The sequence below is a fragment of the Schistocerca americana genome, chromosome 7, assembly GCF_021461395.2.
Source record: "Schistocerca americana isolate TAMUIC-IGC-003095 chromosome 7, iqSchAmer2.1, whole genome shotgun sequence".
Taxonomy (NCBI): Eukaryota; Metazoa; Arthropoda; class Insecta; order Orthoptera; family Acrididae; genus Schistocerca; species Schistocerca americana.
Genome location: NC_060125.1, coordinates 449,467,733 through 449,492,583, shown reverse-complemented (window position 1 = coordinate 449,492,583; position 24,851 = coordinate 449,467,733). Strand labels below are relative to the sequence as shown.

The following is a 24,851-nucleotide window of genomic DNA, read 5'->3' as shown; positions in this document are numbered from 1 at the left end:
AATTTTGGATTCTTATATCTTGTACAGTAAATGCACATTGAACATGATAATTAATACACAACAGCTCTGTAGCACAAGGATGTGGAGCACAAAATTTTATTCATCTATTTTTTAATATTCTACAAACTCATCAAAAATATGACAATTTTTATGAAAAGGTAGAAACAGTGAATATCCGATACTTGTTTTTCAAATTCCATTTTCTATTACAATTTCAAAACCAGTCTCATCCAAAATAATGTATTTTCAGCCCCCCCCCCCCCCCCCACAAAACAGTTGATTTAATTTCAAACATGGGCTAACAATGCTTAGTAAACTGAGGCAAACTGGTTGGAAAAATCACTCTGCAAATAAAGTTTCTATATCTTGTTGATTACAAACATGAAACTTTGGAGACAACTTAGTAACATAATGTTTTCCCAGATAAAATGTCATTCACTTACTGCTTTCTAAATTTCCACAAAATCAGTTAAAACTTGATTTTTGTAAAAATTCCAAAAATAGATCATATTCAATTTGCTTTTAGTAAATCTGTTTTATAAAACTGAATTCAAACTAACCACAGTTGGAAATCACATGTGATTTTCCAATGTCCACTAACAAACATGGAAATGATGGCAAATGTGATGGAATGTACCACACCAACAGGCTACACTGCGGCCACCTGTTGTCCATGTTTTGTTGCATGTGGTTTTTATTTTTAAGTTGGGAAGCAATATCTCACTGCATTGCATTGATCCATGGTGAAACCGTCAGGAATGGCTGCAGAACATGAACCAGCAACCCCATTGCAATAGGGGTCAAGTCTGACAGCTGTGTAATACCGGCCTTAGGTGGGTTTCTTCATTCAAGTTCCCAAGCCTCCAATTTCATTTCTTAACTTAGGTTCTAAAGCCCTGCTGTGGTACAGCCTGTCTGCTTATAAAGTCACTTGATAAATACCTTATCTCCAATTCTAAAATATGTAGGAGTATCTCTTGTATGTGCCAAGCAAACAACAATATCAATTTTGATTTTAAACTTCTGAACAGTGCAACATTACTGAGATCAACTGAACGAAATGATGCACTGATAAAATTTATGCATCCTCAAGGCCCAGCTCATTCATTTTATTGGCACTAGAAACAAGATGCTTGTTGGGTAACACAACAACATCTCGTTTTCACACGTTCTGTTCCTACAATATCATCATCTGGCTGACAGTATCAATTTCCAGAAAAAGAACAGCAGAAAATGGTTCAAAAATTTCGAATTAAATAAAAACCGCAAAGTTGATAAATTTAAAATAAAAATTTATATTACTTTTTGCTTGCCACATATGTGAGATACTTCTACAGATTTGAGGATCACAGATAAGGTATTTTGGATGGCTATCAGGCATGACCCTATTGGAAAGGGGTTGCTTGGTCATGTTCTGCAGCCATTAGTGACAATGTCACCATGGAGCAATGCAATATAGAAATATATTACTCATCACTTTAAAAATAAAAACCACAAGCAACAAAACATGGACAACAGGTCGCTGCAATATAGGATGTTTCTGCGGTCCATTTACTACGATTTGCCATCATTTTCTGCTATGTTAGCGAACAGCGGAAAATTAGACGCAATTTTCTGAATGCTTGAAAACATGCTTTGTCCAACTGTGGTTAGCTTCAGATCAATTACATAAAATAGATTCACAGAAAGCACACTGAATGTGATCTATTTTTATAATTTTTACAAAAATTAAGTTTTAACTGATTTTGAGAAATTTAGAAACCAGTACATGAATGGCATTTTATCTGGGAAAACCTTATGTCACTAAGTTGTTGTCTGAAAAGTTTCATGTTTATAATGTCTTTAATCAACAAGGTACAAGAACCCAAAGTTTTCATTTGCAGAGTGATTTGTAGGACTATTTTGCCTCAATTTATGTAGCATTGTTGGCCCATGGTGGAAATTAAACCCACTGTTTTGTGGGGTTTAAAACACTTTGTTTCGGATGCGACTGGTTTTGAAGTAATAACAGAAAATGGAATATGAAAAAGAAGTATTGAATATACACTATTTTCCCCTTTTCATAAAAACTGTCATCTTTTTGATGCATTTGTAGCTTCTTGCAAAATAGCAGGTGAGTGAAATTTTGTATTCAACATCCTTGTACTACCAGGCTACGGCATATTAAGTTTTATGTTCAGCATACGTTTACTCTAACGGGTGTGAGAAGCCAAACTTTACATTTTTTCATGCCGTGTTTTTCCTGAACAAGTTTGATTCAAATTATCTAGCACTGTTAGCTCACTTTGGATAATCAAACATACTTTTTTAGGTGGTTAAATCCATGGTCTTTCTAAAGAAGACAGTTTGAAAAGTTTCATAGAACACAGTTGTTTGCAAAATCAGGTTGAAAATACCACATTTTTTTGTGTTTTAACAAAATATTCAAGTTTGAACTTATCCTGTAAAATTCTCTTCATTATTATTCTTAAGAGAAAGTGTCCAGTTGTACAAGGTGACCATCACTTCGACAAATGTTAAAATTTACCAATGTTCCATAAACTTTTGTCAAAATCTGTGATAGTTGAGCAGGGAAGCCTAGGAGAGCTGACACAGAGTGACCCTACTGTAACCTGCATCCTTCTTAATCTGCTCACTGTATTTGTCTGTTGGTCTTGCTTTCCGGTTTTTAACCTGCCACACTTACCTGAAATACTAAATTGGTGATCCTTGGACAATGTGCCAATGTGTCCTATCAACCAATCCCTTCTTTTAGTCAAGCTGTGCCACAAATTTCTTTACTCCCTATTTCTATTCATACCTCCTCATTAGTTATGCAATCTACCACGCTAATCTTCAGCATTCTTTTGTAGTGTTACATTTCAAAAGCTTATGGAATTCTCAACACTTAAATCTATATTCAATGTTAAAAATTTATCTTCTTCGAAAATGCTTTTCTTGCCGTTGTCAATCTACATTTTATATCCTTTCTACTTTGGCTGTCCTCAGTTATTTTGTGTCCCATATAGCAAAACTCATCTACTTTAAGTGTCTCTTTTCCTAATTAATTCCCTCGGCATTATATGATTTAATATGACTACATTCCACTATCCTTGTTTTGCTTTTGTTGATGTTTATCTTACATCCTCCTTTCAAGACACTCTCCATTTCATTTAACAGCTCTTTCAAGTCATTTGCTGTTTTTGCCAGTATTACAATGTCACTGGCAAATTTCAAAGTTTGCATTTCTTCTCCCTAACTTTAATTCCTACTCCAATATAACTATCTTAAGTGAGGACTGTAATATGTAACTGCTCCTAAAACTGAAGCAGCTAATGCACACCAGTGAGGTGGCACAAGACTCAAAAGTAATTGCTTTAATTTGAAATGCTGAAAAAATTTTCACTGCCAATATCTGGGCAGCATTGGTAGGAAAGGAGTTGCTAGAAAATCACCAGATCTTGTGCCAAAGACCTGTATTATAAACAGATCACAATAACAAAGTGAATGACAATGGTTCACAAAGGAGCTACCACTGCAACAAATAACCAGCGAACAAAGTTTGATTGTGCCGTCTGTTTTGTTCGCTATTGTCATATTACTCTGCGACAACAATTACAGCCACTGATGTGACTGTTGATTTGATTTTATCATGTTCAATTGTCAGTCACTTTGTTATTCTGATACAGGTAAAGACCCCAAATTCCAAACCTTTTTGCAGTGTCTCAAGAAATGAGACTATGCAACACTATTGATGGTGATATGTCCTTGGGTTGTGAACACTAAGCTTCTGTCTTGGTGCTATTTGATAGGAATCGGATATATGCTAGCTTACATCTGAACCCTCTCTCTTCTACCATCACAGTCGACATCATAACAACAGCAACACAAGCATGAGTACACTGCACATTTACTCATCTGTCACAGAAATGAGAAGTTATAGTTAAGACACCTGACAGAGACATTGCCCGAATGTTGACAATAAGAAAGCCTTGTGTCAGACCTTGAGCTGTATGAGTAAATAAAACTGCTTTAAACTGCATGTTCTACTAAATTCTTAAATTAGAATTCCCATTTCACAATTGCTTTTATGTAATTTAAACAATTTTTCTGAAGCTACATAACCACTTCCCCTATCTGTTCTTAGAAAATCAAGAAATATATATCCATATCCATCTCACTTATTTTCAAAGTATTATATAAAAAAGATATCTGAACAGATTATAAGCACCTATGAGAATGAGTCTGCAAGTAAAAATATCTACCTAGTACTGAACTGAAACATCAGTCAGTCATGTGGAGATACAAAACAACATACAATTAGAACATTACAGTAATATTCTTAGTTGTTACAATTTGTTTTAAATTTATCCCCCTACCCCATTCCCATTTTGTCCTTAGTAAATAACTAGACAGCATAATGCACACAGGCTCAGTTAAATTAGTTTATCACACATGAATAAAATGAATCAAAGGAAAGAATATAAGCATGCTGAAGAATTTATAATTAAGAGACCAAGTAATGACATATCATACAATGCAGCAAAAACAGACTGACAAAAAATTTATACCCAGAGCAAATTATACATGATTTTACTTACACTGATAACTAGGGTTAATTTATTTTACAACAGAAATAGCAATGCTAAGTTAATTAACTATATTGCTACATACTCAGAAAAGCTTCCAAAGTCAACTACACATACCACCAACAAGTTCTGTTTGCGTATCTGAAGTCACTGCAGGCTGAACTTCACGTGCATTGACACTGACACTTGAGCTGTTGTATCCTGTGTCGGTATCTGTCTGGTTGCCTAAGCAATAGAAGAAGCCAGCTACAATACTGAATCAGCAGTGCACGAAGAAGAAAAGTACTACAACAACTAGTGTGCAGAGAAATGAAATGAAATAAAACTGCATAAAACTACAGAACAGCCACATTCATACAACCAAGGATTATTGCCAAAACTACAGTGCTACCACAAATATTTCAAGATTACATTTTCGTAAGCCTTTTGAGGACTCATACAGAATCACAATACACAGTGGGATGTCTAATTTAATTACGCTGTGGTTGTTCTACAAGGAGATAAAAGGCATTTGAGGAAAGAAAGAGAGAGTCCTAATAGCAATAGTGTGTGTGTGTGTGTGTGTGTGTGTGTGTGTGTGTGTGTGTGTGTGTGTGCGCACGCGCGCGTGCGCACTTGGGTTTGCCAACAATGACCCACTATTTGTAGGGAGGAAGGGAGGCAATGATTAACAAAAAATGTCAGAGTGAGCTGGATGTAAAATAAAGTAAATTAAGAAGGTTGGTGCAAGCTTCAGTACAAAATAACAGAAAGGACAGAGGGAGAAGTAAACTTGGATTACCAAAGCAAAACACAATTAAAAGAGAAAAGAATAATTCAGTTAAAGAATAAAAAGAACAAAAGAAAGAGAGGAAAATAAAGTAATAAATGATAAACAGGAAATAACCACAATATAATAAAATGGGGGGCAGGGCAGATAGTCTCTACACCAGCCGAACAACCACACACTAGAACCAGCAACATCATTCCAACAATTTACCTGCAGCACTGTGACACTACCTACAGAGAACTGCCAGTGGGCACCTAGTGTTTGACCCGGTCAGACAGTAATGCAAGTCTACATGAACACAAACTCTTCAGCAGGTAATTGGACAAATAAATCAGTGAACCTACTATAGCATAATCATGTTTGTTCATTACAAAATTGTGACTTGTGTGAAAGAACGGAACTTTCATGCATACATAAAACAAGTCTCAAAAGTCTGTAAGATGTGAGTATCGAAATCTGCAATATTCAATGGTCTGCTATCATCAAATCAATTTGTGTCAGTTAAGAGCACAGGTAAATCACTAATAATTGTAGAATCAGCAACTCCAAGAGCAGCAGAAAAAATTTCTTCTGGGAGTATGTGCCATAGCATCTGGATGTGTTCATCATCTCACACAGGAAACCTTGCAGCATACATCACGTGAATACTACTGAGGTAAGAATTTCCTTACGGAGACAAACTCTGTTACAAAACTCTCTCAGTGTTCAAGCTACATAATGTCTGGCGATAAAACTCAAGCTATGGAAGATGTGCACTATATTTTCATCAGCAACTTATTGACTACCAGGACAAGACCTGTGTGTGTGTGTGTGTGTGTGTGTGTGTGTGTGTGTGTGTGTGTGTGTGTGTGTGTGTTTTATAAAATAATGGCTTAGCTTATTATTGACAGAATGACAGCACCAAGAATGAGATTTGCGTGTGCAAATGGACAAGGTTGCGAGTGCAGCCTTTGTTATCCAACAGGGCAGCTTTGCAGGGTAAGGAGAAAACTGTGGACTGCTTGCAGTCTCACCACTTCCCCTTGAAATCAAGTTTTTACTTATGATCCTTTGTGAAGGCCCCATTTCTAACAACCTGTCCCACACTCCAGTAAGATTATAGACACTACCTCTGTTAGATTTGCTGACGCACTATGAACTTTTAACAATGGGTAGGAAAATTTTGATTTTTGTAGTAGTCTATATCAGTGTTTATAAGGCATTCTCAATACTAACTCGTATCTGAACTACACAGTAAATGTGATCACATGTAAATAATTATTTTAACAAGCAGTGCCATAACTAGTTCAACATGTATGTTGAACATATAGTAATGATGGTTTGGCATCGTATCATTTATTTAAAATATAGGTAATAGTCAAAAATAAAAAGGGGAACTAATGACCCAAATAATGAATAAAATTATATATTTATTTTCTGGTATTTTATAAGTAACATGTAATCAATACGTTCCAGAAATAGTGTGGTGTGTGTGTGTGTGTGTGTGTGTGTGTGTGTGTGTGTGTGTGTACTACGGGCAGGGAGGCAATTTTAGACTGCTTAGAACCCAAGATTTCGGCAAAATCTTTTTCTTCTTATCTTCCCAGAACTACTTATGCACTGGCTGGTGGCCTGCCTCTGTTTATCTGACATCACCTTCTTACATTTTGGCTCTTGTTGTGCATATGAAATTTGGCTGTATGATCATTAGCTTGAAATGTTCCCTGTCATTTAAGGTGTTTTCTGTGACATTAAGTTTTCTCAAATGCCTTCTTGTCTCTTCCAGCCATCGCATGGTGTGTCTTAATTTGGAAATGAAATTAAAAATTTTCTTCATTAGCTTATTGGTATTCATTCTGTAAATGTGACTGCAAAACTTTAATCCCCTCTTTAATAATTGCATCTGTGACCGCTTCTATGTTTCTGTGTAAATCTTCTTTCTCCTCTTCATCCAGTTGTTGTCTTTGTTCTTTTGTGGTCTTAAATTTTTCCTGTGTATTTACCTTCATTTTATTCAAAATGTTTCGCATTACATTTCATTATTCAGAATTTATTTATCAGTTTTCTAATCGTAATAGTGTAGTTAGTTTCATTAAAGCCATTTTATTTACAGAAATTTGATAAAATTACAATACCTACAAACCATGTATGGCCTAAAATTTGTACAAGAGGAATGTCATTTGTATTAACCTTGACATACCTAAATTGAAACCTTCTTTACTTCACTTTTGAAAGAATAATTTTCTTTTTCCAAAAGTTACTATATTTCTGTAACCATAACTCTATGGTTTTTTTAAACATACAGTTTCACAAAAATTAATGTGTTGATTATAAAATTGCTGTAACTAAAAAAGTTTGCCTTGCGAAAATTCTCATGAGAAATGTGAGATTTTAAATATGGACATTGCACACAGGTTCAGAGTGTCTGTGTGTAGCTTTTGACCTGTAAAGAAACATAGCTTGAAAGATGCAATGCCACTCATCTGAAGATGTCTTTCATTTGTCTCACTTCTCTCCAGAAGCTGTGTTGTGAACAGTCAATCTGATGTTAATAAATAATTAGAATGGCAAAGAAATGTGTTTCATTCATCACATAACTAATCCAAGCTTTGCCAAAGAAATGAGCAGAAAGCGAAGCGATAGAGGAAGATAAGTAAAAAGTATTTTGTTTGTAATTATGAAAAATATCCCTTTCGCTGCAATGCCAGGAAAGCAGGTACAAGACATGTGCACGGTGGCAGAAACAGACTTTCTCATAGTCGATTCTTTTTTCCTCTTTCTTTTCTTTTTGTAAAGTCATACAAAGGAAATGTAACTCGTATGTATTACTTCCTACAGTTTTACAAAAACAATTACATAGAATTTCCACAGGTCAGATAGGTCAAGCCGGCAATATCAGGTGAGAGGCCCTGCCCACCTGGCCATAATCTTAACACAATTCCCGCCCAGGACAGATGGGCTGCAGTTATCGTGGCTGAAGGGTGAATAAATTATTTTTTAACTAAGAAAGTACGTGGGGAAGTGTGGGCAGGAAACGCTGCACAGGAAACACCCCATTGGGAAAGCAATAATGAATTTCACAGTACAACAGTGGAATTTTTATGAGATTAAAGTGATGCAACCAGACCGAACAAAGAACAGTACTTATCAGGAAAAAGCAACATAAGAATGATTTGAAACAAGTGTGGCGTGTGAAATTGAAAAGTAAACCTGTATTCTTTTGCGTGCAGCACCTGAGACATGCAGCAACTACCATCCACATGCACACAGGCATAGCTGTGAAAGGGTTAAGTTGTTCAAAAATGATGAATATTTATACTTAGAACGTACTTTATTTGCTTAGTATTTAATTTCGTTGTATATTGAATAGGGTGGAATAATACATCCAGATTTCTACCACTTCTTTTATTACAGAGTCCCAGCACAATAAGGCACAACATAGGATCTCTGTATTTTCAGAGGAGATTTTTATGTCCTTTTGTACAGCAGTGTTCCACTATCACATACTTTTCTATTTTTTTTTTTAGTTTGGTGTGATACTTATGATCACAACAGTGACCAGGCATACTATGGAATGCCTGCCTTACGAAATTTTCAATGAATTCACTCAGAACACTAAAAATACAAGACCCTCTCAAACCATGGCAGTGTTTTACTGAGAGAGAGAGAGAGAGAGAGAGAGAGAGAGAGAGAGAGAGAGAGAGAGAGAGAGTAGCACTGGCAGGTGGATAGAGGCAGTATATAGACCAAAGGTGTATAAGATTAGGAGAACCCTCAAAGACAAGCAACATCCTGTTGGCACACCTTTTTAATTGGTGCCTTTTTATTGGTGGAGCTCTCTGTAAGAGTGCATGGTAAGAAATAATGGAAATATTTCCTAGAGGAAGCCTCTGGTATACAGTTATGTGAAGACATTACTTTTGTACAGCCAAAAGTGCTCCAGAATTATGTCATCATCATGTATAATGGCGACCAAGGGTCCTACAATTATTTAACAGCCAACTTCTATAATGATGAAATGGACACCATTGGTCAGCTTGGTATTGTTAATTGTTAACAGCACAAGGGAGGCAATGACTTAAATGGAATCACAAACACTGAATAATAATATCTTTTGAAGTTGCTGCAGTGGGTAGATTTAAGCAGCATGTGTCAGACTGCAAAATAATGAGATACTGGACTTCAGAACTTTTATAACAAGTGTAGTGTTGAACATTGAAAGCATTCACAAGATATTATTACGTGCAGTCAGGTGCTTTTGATTTGTAAAGCCAAACTCTTCTCTTGCATGTGTGAATCATATCAATAATCATTTGTGTAAAAAGTGCCATCATTGTTACAGGTTTTTATTCTTCAGTCTGTGAACGAATCTCACTACTCTTTCTGTTCTATTTTCTAAAATATGTTCACATTTCACAGTCTGTCACACTAATGATGGTATAAGGTAAATGACAATATTTAGAATTGGGTTTATGCCAAAAACCACCTTCCTGTTAATGTGTATATGATGTGGGTTTAAATACTTCAGCAACTCTGACTGTTACATACAACCATTTACATTATGCTGAAGCTAATCACAGTGAAGATATTCTTATTAGTTTTGTGTGTTCAAATTGAATCATTTAGTGACCAATACTTACAATTTAGCGGCTCTTTTTGTTTAACTTCTGTTTACTATGATATAGCTATCAGGAAAGCGCCAATATCAATAACATTATTAACGATTCTAAATGTTTTTCATTCTGTTCCACAAATCACCAGCCACCACAATGTACATTGCACCTTCTGTAGAGTGTAGATCATTAACATCTTACATTAACTTACTGTGTTTCTTTTGCACAATTACTATTTCATGGTGTATGGTGTATACTGATAACGTGTGCAAGTGTGTCTAGCAGTAGGCAGTGTTATTAATAATAGTGTCTCCTTCCTATGGTATTCCTTCCCACCCCAGTCATCTCAACATTGGAGTGCAGATTACAGTGTATTTAGTAATTTGTTTCTTCCTCTCTCCCCACATTTCAACAAAAATAATCAGTTTTTGAAAATATAATGTAATTGTAGAGATAAAAGATCTACTCACCAAACAGTTGCAAGAAAATACATACAGAGGCATAGAAATTTGCAAGTTTTCGGAGCTAGCAGTTCCTTCTTCTGGAGGAAGGGTAGAAGGGGAAGGAAGAGGGGTGAAGGAAAATTAATGGTGAGTTTTAGGTGTTGTGGAAAGTTCGGAAAAGTCATCCAGAATCCCAGGTCAGGAGAGACTTACCAGGATGAGAAATAAAGACTCAGTATATTTTTTATCTATCCGGTTCCATTATATCCCTCCACAAACTGTATTTCAATACAAATTTCGTAAGAGTAGGAGCTTGAATGCACTGTATTAATGTAAGATACATATTACAGAATCGCATTTCAAGTAACTACCACAGGCTACTGCTGTTGTTTCTGTCTGATGCCTTACAGTCAAGTCAAGATCATTCCCAATTAGGAACAGACAGCATAACTGAAAAGAAGTGATGGCATCATAGTTAGGAATCTCAAGTTCTGTTTTACATGGTTTTGTTGCTAATCCTGATAGTTGAATTTCCTGGCTGTACCTAATGGCCAGCTTTCCTACTCTTTGCGCACTTTAAAAAAAATTCTGTTCATTAAATCCATTCTAAAGTATGGGACCACCTCAATGGGTATGAAGGGCACTTGCAAGAAGTATGACGTAAACTATATCTTATCCTCTCCACACATTTTGTAAATGACAGATATGTCTACTTCTAGCAATAACACTATTCTTAAACAATATATACGAGTATATGGATGCTTAGCATTTCTGTAGTATCCAAAAGAAGGTAGTATTATTCTGGACTTCAAATAACTTGAAACATCCAGGCTGATACAAATTAATTTAAAAACATGATTTTTCTTGGCATCTACCTTGCTTTGTAGATTAAGCCCACTGCTCACTACTCCGGACAGATGTGTGAGATCAGTCATTGGACATGATGAATCAAAGAAGTCAAAATTAAGGAAACAGCAGGTAGGGGTAGCAAAAATGCAACACTTAGAGTAACCTATTGTTGACAATAAATGCACAAACCATAACATTTTCTTTAAGTTAGAAGCATAAGTCCAGTATTCCTTGTCAATGAATGGCAAGTCTTGCAATACCTGCTACCATTCATACATAAGGACATTGGCAATAAAATCATAAGATCCCCTTATTCTCTTGGGGGGGGGGGGGGGGCGGGGGGAGAGTAAATACTGACTTCTACTACGTGACTAGGGCAAAAAGTGATTTTGCATGAGGAGAGTGGAATAGAAAGGATGGGGTTAGAAGAGACCGTGCAATGGGTCGGAACATGTAGGTAAATGGAGGGACATGTAAGATATGCAGCAGTAATCATACTGAATGAAAAAGGGAGACTGGAAGGTAGAGGACTCAGATAAGAAGAAAAGTATGTGGAAAGGTTGTGATGGGTGACCTAGGTTGGGGTAGAAAAATAGCAGAGGGACTGAAAGGCTGATGTGAAGGCAGGAGGATGGAAGAGGGGTGGGAGAAAGGTTGGGGCATGGAGAAAGGAAGCTACATTGAGAGCAACGAGCAGTGGAGATTTGAGGCCAGGGATGCGAGAATGAAGGACAGTTGCAGGGAATGTTTCCAACTACATAATTAAGAAAAGCTAGTATTGAAAAAGGGGAGGGGGCGGGGGGGAATTCAAATGGCCGGAATTGTTAAGTATCTTTTCTTTATGGAATAGCATGGGAATGAGTGACAAGTGATGTATGGAAGTACTAATGGAGAGATGAAATGGGGGGAGGGGGAGAGGAGGGAGGAGAGCTTCCACAAATTGGGATTACACTGATTAAAACCCAAGTTACACAATAAACCCAACATAACACTTGCATACACTGGGCTCCCTCCCATAGTTTATTCCACAGCTGACAGTTTTATTAAAGCTGTTATGAAATGTATCTATTAATACAAATAGACCATCAGTACAATATCAGTATAGGGTGGGGCAGGTGGAGTGTGAGGGACACACTGTGCACCGATCAGGATGGTCCCTAAAAGTATTAAGAAAAGAAAGCTTCGTACCTTAGCAATATATATACACGAAAATTCAAAACAAAATATTTGGTAAAAAGGTAAATTGTTAACAGGTAACACACACTTTGCAAGTTTTGTTTCTAACCTCTTCAGAAGTTGGCATAAAAACAAATTTGCACACGTAGTGAGCAACAGAATACTATTTGCTGCCCAGAAGGTATAGTCAGCAAAAGATGTTCGTTTAATAACCAAGAAAGGATATAAGACCTGAAAGCAAACATGGGTCAACCTTGTTGCTATGTAGTCTGAAGTTCCTGCCAATACTTGAAAAGTCCCATCACATGCCTTCCTAATAATCGTCACTGCCAAGTACTGCTAAAAATATAGCATAACAAATGTGGCCGGCAGAATCTTATGCAAGACAAAATCATGGTGAATACGACGAGGTGTTCGGTGTTGATTCTCAGAGTAATTACAAACAGGACAAATAAAACAGAAGAAAGTAACAAATTTTATTCAGTACCCACTTATAACTAACACTCTTAATAACTTTACTTTATTTTTCTGAAGTAGGTATTAATATTCATCTATCACTTATACTACAAAACAACTGCAAACAAAGAAGCAAAATGTAAACAGTGAATTATAACAATATGTTGGGTATGGCAAATTTCACAAAGGTTTCTTTAACTGCTCCACATATTCTGGCAATAAGGACATTAAGGGAAGTAGTGACAAACACTAAAAAGTGAAAATTACGAAGGAAAGCAATCAGAGGCAGGTAACTGGTCAAGAGAAAGGAACTGAGGAGAGGAACGAAATATCTGCTTCTAAAATCTCAAGACTCACTTATCTCATTTTCTATTTTTTAATCAAAATAAAAAAAAGAAAAGAAAAGGAAGAAACTATCTAAACCACCTCTGGCCCACCCCAAATAAGCTGTATCAGGAAGATAGTTTGTGTGTCATGCAGCTAATCTGGTGTGGTATCACTAGCAATCTGCAATTCACGTCAATTAAATTGGAAATGAAATGAACTGTACAGGATTCATAGCCATAAAAGCATGTAAGCCAGATACCATTCGTCAGATAATCTCTAAACTACACCAGCACCAAAAGTAGAGAAATACTATATTTTTATAATATTTTAGCATTGGGACTTACCACCAATGTGTTTGCTCTTTACTTCAGATAAATCAGATGATGGAGGAACCTGTGCATATTCATGAGAGTTTCCACTGTCTACAGAAGTGTGAGACAAACCATCCATGGCATCAGCAAATGAAACAGCGTCCTCTGAAAGACGTCTTCTTGCTCCAGAACGACGAAACAGTGCAACACCAATAATGACATTCCTAACACAAATAAATAAAACAATACAATTAAAACAATGAATCATAAAGTATCATCTGGTTTCAGTTTATAGAAACAGTTTGTTGTTTATTGTTATTTAAGGCAGCAGAGCAAATGTGCTCCAAATTAATGCCACACTGTCTGTAATTGTTATTTACATAAGCTCAATGAACAATATATTTATTAAAATAACATAATGACCATTTTCATTTTCAATCATTGTACTTGGTGTAGAAATGGTACTAGGTGACATGTGAGCCTCCACTAATGACGTAAGTCATGGCAGGGACACAGTGAGTATATGTCAGCCAGTTGTACAGTATCAGTGCAGTAGCATGGGTCAATAAGGAGGTGTGACAGAATGGCAAAACAGGGCTACTGTGCTTGGACATGGCACTGACAAAGCCACAAATGAAGTTGCCCAGTTTGGTGTTGGATCAACACAGCTGCTTAGTTTGTCTGCAAGGAATGCCACGTAGCATTACATAAGAACAAGTGTTATGCCTTGTTAAGGACAACTGGTTTGAAATCCTACACAAATTTCTGCTGTCTGTGAATGCAGACTGATCTCATCCAGTTTCTGAGCAAACTTTGTGGCAGGTCTTCTATGGTCCAAACATCACACAAGCTGAACAGCACCTGACTGGAGGTGTTAAGTGTGGTCCAACAGAACATGGTTTTCACCATGGTTTTGAATTGTTTAAAATGAAGCAGGGCATCAAGTGCACTAACTGCCCAATGAGGTGTTTAACCTGCAGTGTGTGAAGGGTGTAGTTCAGGCCAGAGGTGGTTCTGTGATGTTTCGGGGGTTGGTTTCCATACCATGACTTGGGCTGATTCATTCAAATTTCTGTGAACATGAACCAACACACAACAAGAATTTTATGTGATATGAGCAGCCTTTTGAAGCATTCGTTCTACATTAACTGCCAAAAAAAAAAAACCTACAAATTGGTTATTTTGTGTTCGTAAACTGCATTCATAAACTTGATTTTGAGGTGGTTTGGTTTTAGTTATATTATCATGTAAATAAATGCTGATGAAAATAAAAAGTGTCAATATCACAGCATAAATCTTAAAGTCTAGAGATGTCAAACTTAGGTAAACACGAAAATCACTGAGAGATCAGCACATCTATGAGAGATCTATCTGCTCTGAAGGATACCTATTACACTTTATACACAGGGTGTATCATAATTAATGGTGTAAAGGCATACAGTTGAAAGTACATGATACTAGAAGCAAAAAAGTCGCAGTAAAGGTAGAGTTGGAAATGCGTGTCTTAAGAGCAACAAGCAATTTTTCGACTTCCATACCGTGAAGCAAATATCTTCTACTGCAAGTTCATTGCTTTCCATATTTTGGGAAGTGATAATATGGACCAAAACAAGAAAAAAATGTCCAGTAAACATGTGCTCTAAAATGCATACCTTAAAAGTTATGAGCACTTGTTCATTATAACAGTTGTGTTCCAAAGCACTGCAAATGAACACATGCTAGTAGCTCTTAAGGTATGCATTTTAGAGCACAAGTTTACTGGACATTTTTTCCTTGTTTTGGTCCATATTATCACTTCCCAAAATATGGAAAGCAAAGAGATACTAACTTTAGTTGTCTTGAATTTCGTTTTTTCCCCTTTTTTTTAAAGATATATTTTGGGCATTGTTTGAAATGGTGTGTGTGTGTGTGTGTGTGTGTGTGTGTGTGTGATTATCATGTCTGATGAAATGCAAAATAAAAGGGGTAGTCCCAGGATTCAGGAGACAAACACATCAAGAAGGCAAGTCTGACAAGGTACGGTAAGAGAACTGAGCATTTGCTGTGGCACTTTGGCAACAGCGAATACTTTGGGCATGAAGGAAACAATCTCCAAAGTGTGATGTGTAAACTAACAAGTAATTTTAATCAGACTGTAGCATGTTATTGGTACACAACACAGACTTAAATATGACCATAATGAGAATGAAACAGAAGTAGACATATGAAATGATGGTAGATGTACCAAGAAATTCTCTGCCACATTACAAAAGATTAGAAAAGACTGAGATAAAAACTTAATGGAAGACAGGTACCAGTTTTAAGAAAAATAAATATGCATAAATGTGGAAGACTGGTTGACGTACGAGCACAGGCTTCCACAATCAAGAGTCCCTGTCAATACAGTTATACTGTGTGTGTGATCGTGTCATCGTATGAATAAAACTGTCATCATATTGGCAGTCTCATCAGCACGTGTACTCAAGTGCGCGTCATTTATGTTGGCGGTCGAGTTTAGGTTCGTTCTGCGCATCTGACATCACAAAACACAGTCAGCCAATGAACAGAGAACGACGTTGCCACATCTCGATTGCAGTGCAGAGCATGGACGAGTGTCTTCAGTTTTAGAAACGTTCAGTCATAAATAAAGTAATAGAACAAAAGTAATGTCTTGATAGCAGACATTCTTTTATAGAAAGTTTGGAAAAAGCATTCTTTATACAAATTGCTTCATATTCTATTAAATAATTAAACCAAACAAGCAATAAGACTCCTAATTCAGGTGATAGCAAGGAAAGGTGTTTGTATCACTCTCACGAACCGTTTTTTCGCAAGAACAGTGGTAATTGTTTATTTCCTATTGTACTTCGACGAAGCGTGAGTAATTCATAGTCATACCAACAGTGTTTGTCACTATTTTGCGTGAGGTGCTATAGTCCTCATGGCGCTGTGTAGTCGGACGAGGTGCCTTAGCGTAACGGTTAAGGTGTTGGGCTGCTACGCAAAAGGTAATGAGTTCAAACCTTATGCGGTGCTTTATATTTTCACTATTTAAAAACAATATCGAAGTGCCTTACTTCACGAATTATATTCGTCTGAAAGCAATTTTTTGAAATTTCTAGTGCTTTGTCTCTTCATTAACCCTTTCGCTGCTGCAGACACGTGCTCGCCGCATTCCGCGCTGTGCGCGATTTTGTCATCACTGCACTGCTCGCCTGTGCAGACACATGGTGTTCCCACTGCTTTGACACACTTATCATTCGATTTCACAAAAACTATTTGGCCCAAAAATTTGATTTTTACACGTCTTCTTGACTGATACCTTCCCCCCATAAATGACTTAATTTTGTTTCGATATTCAACGCAGTTATTATGCAGCATTAAATGTAGTAAACCATTGCACGAAATTTTGAAGAGTTTGCAGAGGTAGAAGTCCACAGCGTATACTTTCCGTATTGTCAATTTTAGTTGCCACAATGTTGAGAATGAAATGTGGACAAGATACCTAAATTTCATATAAAATTTACTGTATAACAATATCTCATTTAATTTAATTATGACATAGGTGTCGTATGTAATATTGAGAAATATTCCGTCTTTCGCGACTGTAACAAAAGTATTATTTACACCGGGCGCGTTTGGCTTTATTTTAAAGAACTTCAATCAAGGAAAGGTATGGCACATACACAATGGTACTCATGTTCTCTTTCTTGTTTTTGTTCCACAGTCGCAGTTTTACCAATGGTACTGAAATATATTCCTCTTCTGCAACTGTAATAAGGGGCTTATTTAGACCAGATGCGTTTCTCTCTTTTGAAGCATCTTCAGTGGACAGTATTTTGTCTCCTCCACTGCCAAGTCACCTTTCGTAGTTTTGTGCTGCGGTAACACAATATTCAACATTTGTGTTGGCAGATCAGTGTTTTAGCAAATAAATGATGTTTGTGTGTGCCACACACAAAAATTATATTTGACGTAGCTCAGAGCACTTCACTGATAGACGGTATATTCAAGTCCTAATGTTTTTGTAAGTCTACAGTTTTGTTTAATGTATTTTGTATACTTCCTTTTGATTGATTGAAGTGCTTTAAAATAAAGCCAAACGTGCTCAGTGTAAATAAAACTTTTGTTACAGTCGCGAAAGACGGAATATTTCTCAATATTACATATTGACACCTATGTGGTACTTAAATGAACTATTGTTATACAGTAAATTTTAAATGAAATTTAGGTATCTTGTCCACATTTCATTCTCAACATTGTGGCAACTAAAATCGACCATACGGAAAGTATACTCTATGATCTTTCACCTCTGCAAACTCTTCAAAATTTCGTGCAATGGTTTACTATATTTAATGTTGCATAATAACTGCGTTGAACATCGAAACAAAATTCAGTCATTTATGGGGGGAAGGTATCAGTCAAGAAGATGTGTAAAAATCTAATTTTTGGGCCAAATAGTTTTTGTGGAATCGATTGATAAGAGTGTCAAAGCAGTCAGAACACGATGTGTCTGCACAGGCGAGCAGTGCAGTGACAAAATCGTGCACAGCGCGGAATGCAGGGAGCACGTCTTTGTAGCAGTGAAAGGGTTAATGCGGCCGTGGTGGCTTTACTTCATGAACTGCGCGCTCCCCCCCTAAACGTAAGCTTGCGAACTATGCTATACTATGGCGCTGCTTCTATTGGCGCGTGCGTCGTGTGCAACTAGCAACGCAGCAATCTCCCGCATCTGGGCGGGCAAGCGCGAGCCGCCAAGATAAAAGAATTGAACTATAGTAAGATCTCATTATAGTGATTATGTGCCATTCTATCAAGGCTGAGGGAGAGCTGAACTGTTTCAGGTGGAACCCGGATGTGCCTAATAATCATTACATAACGGCAGCAGTTGCTGCTTCATTCACAGAAGACAAATAATAAAAAATAAAAACCTTAAACAATAAAGTATCTGATCTTCCTCCTCCCTCTCCTCTCATTCCAGTAACAAATGGATGCCAACGTGCCCATGTCATCTGAAAACTTGAGGTATAGGGACCAAGTAATACATTATGAGGTATGTGCCCTCTGAACATATAAAGGGTGTTTCAGCTCAATGCTGTGGTGATGCCATAAAAACACAAGAAAAGAAGGAATCGAGTAGGCTGAGAAACATTGTTTATTATGTGTAGTACAGAAGAAACCGAGTAGTAAGAACAATAATGGACAATGATCATCGTCCAAGAAGGTATTCAAAATTACGACCCTGGACCATGCCGCATGCTTCACATCTCTGGTGCATGGAAGACCTAATGTCTGGGAAATACTGGATGTGTTCCAGACATCCCCGGCAGTTGCCATAATGTGCGCAACGAGGTTCTCAGCACTGTGAAGGGGAGTATTGTACACCAATGTCTTGGTGTATCCCTAGAGGAAGTAATCAAGGTAAGTGAGGTCTGCCGATCCCATAGGCCAATGCACCTGATCACTCTGGCTGACCGATGATGATGTTACATTGCATTCAGATGGTGACGCACATCAAGACTGTAATGTAGGGGGCCCGATCATGCTGCAACCATATGACAGAACACTTCACAATGGGAATGTGTGTGTTGTTCAATAGGTGCAACAGTACTTCCTGAAGAAAGATGCCAAATGTTGGGGTAACAAGAACGGGCTAGCACAGTGGATGTAGCACTGGCACATGAAGTTGTCATGCAGGATCCGCCAGACACTGCCTGTACTGACACCAGGATTGTTGTGTATCAGCCCTAGCACAGTCTCCTCGTTGGCTATCATTGTCAGGCGTTTGCTTACCTTGTTGTCTCCTCTCATTGAAGGATTCCCTTTTGGACAACCTCCTGTCTGTGTGTGCAAAGAACATGTGGCAGGGAGTTTGCCTCATGGGGTAACAACGGGCGTACAACCGCTGTGCGCTTCACTCATTGCAATGAGCGGGATTATATACCAGATGTATATCTGTCAGCTCCACATTTGTGTAACGTGCCATCCTACTTCCACTGTGTTGGCAGACAAAGCGAAGCTTCACAGCGAGTGTGGTCACGATGATCACGCATATGATGTTGCAGGCATCTACTGCATACACCAGCCCAAGTCATCCCAGCATTTTAGCTGTATTAAGCATAATAAACATGTTTTCTCACCCTTTTAATGTCCTTCCTTTCTTACATTTTATGTCATCCCTACTATGCCACGAATACATTTATGACCATGCATTGCTCTGTGATTTTCCATCATCTAGGTGTCCTCTATCTCTTCTGAAAATTTGTGATTGCTGTGCTGAGACACCCTGTGCAACTGTAGTGACATGTTGTATGTGGTCCATCCATTGAAGGGTGCTCATGACAGTGGACAAAATACTGGAATTTTTATTTACATAAGGACACAGCCATGCATCCATAAGAATTTTATTGAAATGGTTTGTTTATTAATGAAAAGATAAAAAAAAAAAACTGGCACTGTTTTACAATACTGTAAACTGTTCTTGCAATATTATTTGACTAATTCCAATACTTGAACACTGTTCTCCTAAAGTGAGGTCAATTACAAAACTGGTCAACCTTAATTCATTTTGAAGTTGATTTGGTTGACAAAGCTAACTTATTTCAAGTAGAATAGCATAAAGTGCTGATGGCGTCAACATCATGTGTGAATATTAATTAGAGTAATTAAAAAATATTCCATGGCACCCAAAACGGAGGAGATTCATCAGGGCAACATTTGGTGTTCAAAAATATTGTCCTCACGTATTAAATAAATAAGAGTAGTAATGGAGGTGAAGATTCAACAGTTGATGGTTAAGTGAGCTAGGGGGATGAAGGTAGAGAAAAGGGAGTGGATGATTTTAATTTAAATATATTCCATCATCATATGATATATTCTATCACCTTTCGACAAACAAGTTTGTTTATTTTCCCGCTCACAACCACATACAGGATTTCTCAGGTTTCCATTGCAATGTAGCTCTGTTGGCTACTAAGCACGATTATTTACTTGCATCTCCACACAATAGATTTTCTTTATGAGTGCACATGACATTAAAGTTAAATACTGCTGACAGCAAATAGAACTGAAGGCCAAGTTAATGTGACGACATTTCTTGAACACTGTCAAATAACTACTACAACTTCGGTGTGTTCTTTTACATGCTATAGATTAGAAGACTCAAGCGATTACAGTGGGTGGCAGGAACAAGGATTCTACAGCTCATGATTACTCTATAGTTTACAATTAAATGTTTGACAGGGGATTCACAAAACTACTTTCAGACTGATTGTCCACTGTACCACTGTCGAACAGCCTTTTCTGTGTGGGCTCTGATTTATCTTATTTCATTACAGTGGTCATTTCTCCCTATGTAGGTGTCAGTCAGGGAAATATTTTGGTGTTCGAAGGAAAAGTTTGGGATTGAAGTTTTGTGAAAATGTCTTGCCAGAATGAAAAATGTCTATGTTTATCAAACAATGGAAAATCCAGGATGGAATGTAACAATACCAGAGAAGGAAAGTTGCTACTCACCATATAGCCGAGATGACGAGTCGTGATAGGCACAACAAAAAGATTCACACAATTATAGCTTTTGGCCATTAAGGTCTTTGTCAACAGTGGACACACACACACACACACACACACACACACACACACACACTCATGCAAACACAACTTGCACACACGTCTGCAGTCTCGGAGAACTGAGTGTGGTTTCAGTTCTCCGAGACTGCAGACGTGTGCGCAAGTTGTGTTTGCGTGAGTTTGTGTGTGCGTGTGTGTATGTATGTATGTGTATGTGTGTCTACTGCTGACAAAGGCATTAATGGCCGAAGGCTATAATTGTCTGAATCTTTTTGTTGTGCCTATCGTGGCTCAGCATCTCCGCTAAATGTCTATGTTTTATAGATTGCCACCCCAACTCACATATTGATAAACCCTACCTTGCAATAATGTGATACAGCTCCAAATGCTTGAGCCCTCAACAAAATATTTATCTCTGACATAGAAAATGATGAGTATCAATGGAAAAATACTATTATTGTACACAGATCAAATCCATCTACTAAGTCACTTACTAGCCATCATCGCACTGAAACAGATGATTCCAGAGAGAAGGCTGAAATACCAATTTTTGTTTTTTGAAATTGTTTCACTGACAAAGGTTGCATCATGGTTCTTCCATTTAAAGATATTACCAACACTAAATTCACAGATCTTTAGATTAGTCACCGTGGGATAGAAAATTACCTAAAATTGCTCAACAAAGGAAAGGCAGTTGCACCTGATGGAACATCCATATGAATTTACACACAGAATGCAAACGAACTTTCTCCTCACTTCTAACAGCAGTCTGTTATATGCTCTGATTGAATGAAGTTTGCCAAGCAATTGGAAAACTGCATAGATCATTTCCATTTTCAACAATGATTGTGAACAGTTTGCACATAACTACAGATTTCCATGAAGTGTTAGCGAATAACACTGTTGTATACAGAGAAATTACAATGCTGGATAGCTGTAACAAAATGCAGGGATAACACTGGCACCTTGTGCTGGGATTGGAAGTTAACCCACAACATAAACCCGAATGTAACATGTTGCACATTAATAGGTAGAAAGATCCATTATTATTTGATTACCATTGCCAAACACTCACTGGAATCAGTCACTTACATTACATATCTAAGCACGCATATGAACAATGCAGGAAAATATAGAATGCTACTTACCATAAAGAAGACACGTCTCTACTTTACGGTAAGTAGAAATCTATCTTTTCCTACGTAGTTGATATTGCTACCTGGAGTTTCCACTGTTTGATTTTAGCATGCATATGAAGTGATTTAAAGTGAACAACCACATAATAATAATAGGAAAGGCAGGCAGATTCATTGGAAGAATCCTCAGGAAGGAGATAGCTAACAAAACTCTCATTTGAACAAAACCTGACTAGTACTTTCAGTCTGGTAACTTTACCACGTAGGACTGATGGCAGAAATAGCAAAAATCGAAAGAAGAGCAGAGCACACATTTGTTTAGTAATTGAAAAAGCATCATAGGGATGCTCAGCCAAGACTGGTGCAAAATATTACCAGAGAGGAGTTGTGCATCACAGTGTGATTCAGTGTTGAAATTACAGCAGTGTACATTCGTCATCATATTGTTCCCTCCTACAAATGTCTCACAAAACAAGATAAAATTAGTGATATCTTATACCATATGGAGGCTTATGACAGTAATTCATCCCACACACTATCACGGCTAAAACAGTAACCTCATTTCAGATTATACGTATATGTAAACATAGAATATGACAGCCAGTATTTCACACTATTCCTCAGTCTATACCTCAAAGGTGCACAAACCTTAACTTGTTCCACAGCAGCTGACTAGAATTAGTGCAGTCTGAGGGCCAAGTGGCCTCCAATACAGCTCTGTTATAAAAGCCGTACGTAATAGCATTTGGCTGTATACCACTTCGTTTCATCTGAAAAAGCAGTTTCACTGCAAGGACTGGTTGGCTGTACACGCCACACAGCTGCATCATCACACGGTAACAAACCTGAAACAAGCGTAAAAGGAAAAAGATTCAAATAAATTAATCAGTAAAAAAGTTACCAGTTTCTGCCTCTCGTGATTTAAATGTAAAAAGTGAGTCTAATGTCATGAATCACACTTCCTTAACTCCACACCACATTTTAACTATCAGTGATACTGCTAATGTATAATACACACAAAAAAATTAAATAACAAAGACAGCAATTCACATGCTGATGAATGGTAGGTGGCATATGAACACAGTGAAGAGATCAGAAAGTACACTATCACATTATCACGTTAGTTTCTAAGTTTACATTAGTTTTTAAGTGTGTGTGTGTGTGTGTGTGTGTGTGTGTGTGTGTGTGTGTGTGTGTGTGTTTAACAAAAACAGTTTGAAAGCTGGAGCAATGATCTGATTTTTTTAAATGCGTCTATACATTACCCATCATTTACGGGAAAGTGTGTGTTGTCTTTCCTAATTTTTGTTAATTCTCCATCCTGAAATTTCTAACAACAAAATACAAAATAATTGTGTGTGTTCATCTTGCCTTGAATTACGGAATGAGTTTCTCTTTTTTGTGATTTTTTGTAGCTGGTAGTACCTTCCATTTTCCATCAATTATCTAATCAATATCATTATGGATTAAGGAGAATACTTGCAAAAAAATTAGAAACAATAATGAAAATATTTATGGAAAAAGAAAATTACCTAAAACTGTAACAGTGATGTAATTATTGTACTTCACAAGAAGAGACAAACAAGACAAAAAAAACTAAATAATATATGCCTTGTATCTGCTAGCTCAAGATATTCACTAAATTTATCATCAAATCACACAGAAAATAAATTAGTTTTTCATCATAAAATGGGGGAAATTTGCTTTATATGTAAAGTACAATGGAACATTTGCAGGTCACTGATTCAAATCTCTTCTCTTGTCTGTTATTTGCAGATTTTGAGGGGGCTTTTCATTCAGTTTTGAACAAATCTGCACTAACAGCCTTTAAGAAATACGACACTGATTCAACCTATGTTAGTATATATAAACTCTTTGCCTCTATATATGTCCGCTTGTGTCTGTATATGTGTGGATGGATATGTGTGTGTGTGTGTGTGTGTGTGTGTGTGTGTGTGTGTGTGTGTATACCCGTCCTTTTTCCCCCTAAGGTAAGTCTTTCCGCTCCCGGGATTGGAATGACTCCTTACCCTCTCCCCTAAAACACAAATCCTTTCGTCTTTCCCTCTCCCTCCCTCTTTCCTGACGAGGCAACCGTTGGTTGTGAAAGCTAGAATTTTGTGTGTATGTTTGTGTGTCTATCGGCGTGCCAGCACTTTCGTTTGGTAAGTCACATCATCTTTGTTTTTAGATATATTTTTTCCCACGTGGAATGTTTCCTTCTATATAAAAAAAAAAAATCGTGGAATGTTTCCTTAGTTCATCCCTATGAAATCCCCAAACCACCTTCCCTACCCTCTGGCTCCTACCCTTGTAACCGCTCCCGATGTAAAACCTCTCCCATGCACCCTCCCACCACCACCTACTCCAGTCCTGTAACCCGGAAGGTGTACACGATCAAAGGCAGAGCCACGTGTGAAAGCACCCACGTGATTTACCAACTGACCTGCCTACACTGTGAAGCTTTCTATGTGGGAATGACCAGCAACAAACTGTCCATTCGCATGAATGGACACAGGCAGACAGTGTTTGTTGGTAATGAGGATCACCCTGTGGCTAAACATGCCTTGGTGCACGGCCAGCACATCTTGGCACAGTGTTACACCGTCCGAGTTATCTGGATACTTCCCACTAACACCAACCTGTCAGAACTCCGGAGATGGGAACTTGCCCTTC

The 24,851-nt window shown here is 37.5% G+C and overlaps 1 protein-coding gene across 3 annotated transcripts in view; it reads right to left on the bottom strand.

Moving 5' to 3' along the window:
* LOC124621758 (DENN domain-containing protein Crag) overlaps positions 1 to 24,851 on the bottom strand; it is a 315,880-nt gene that overhangs the window by 171,286 nt on the left and 119,743 nt on the right. For 2 of the 3 annotated variants that reach the window (XM_047147171.1, XM_047147172.1), the window contains exons 16-18: positions 22,824 to 23,020; positions 13,525 to 13,715; positions 4,686 to 4,793 (exon numbers count right to left, since the gene is read on the bottom strand). In XM_047147171.1, coding sequence (XP_047003127.1) covers positions 4,686 to 4,793; positions 13,525 to 13,715; positions 22,824 to 23,020 — 496 coding nt within the window. The remainder of the gene's footprint in view (positions 1 to 4,685; positions 4,794 to 13,524; positions 13,716 to 22,823; positions 23,021 to 24,851) is intronic. The other variant, XM_047147173.1, reaches the window with a different exon arrangement.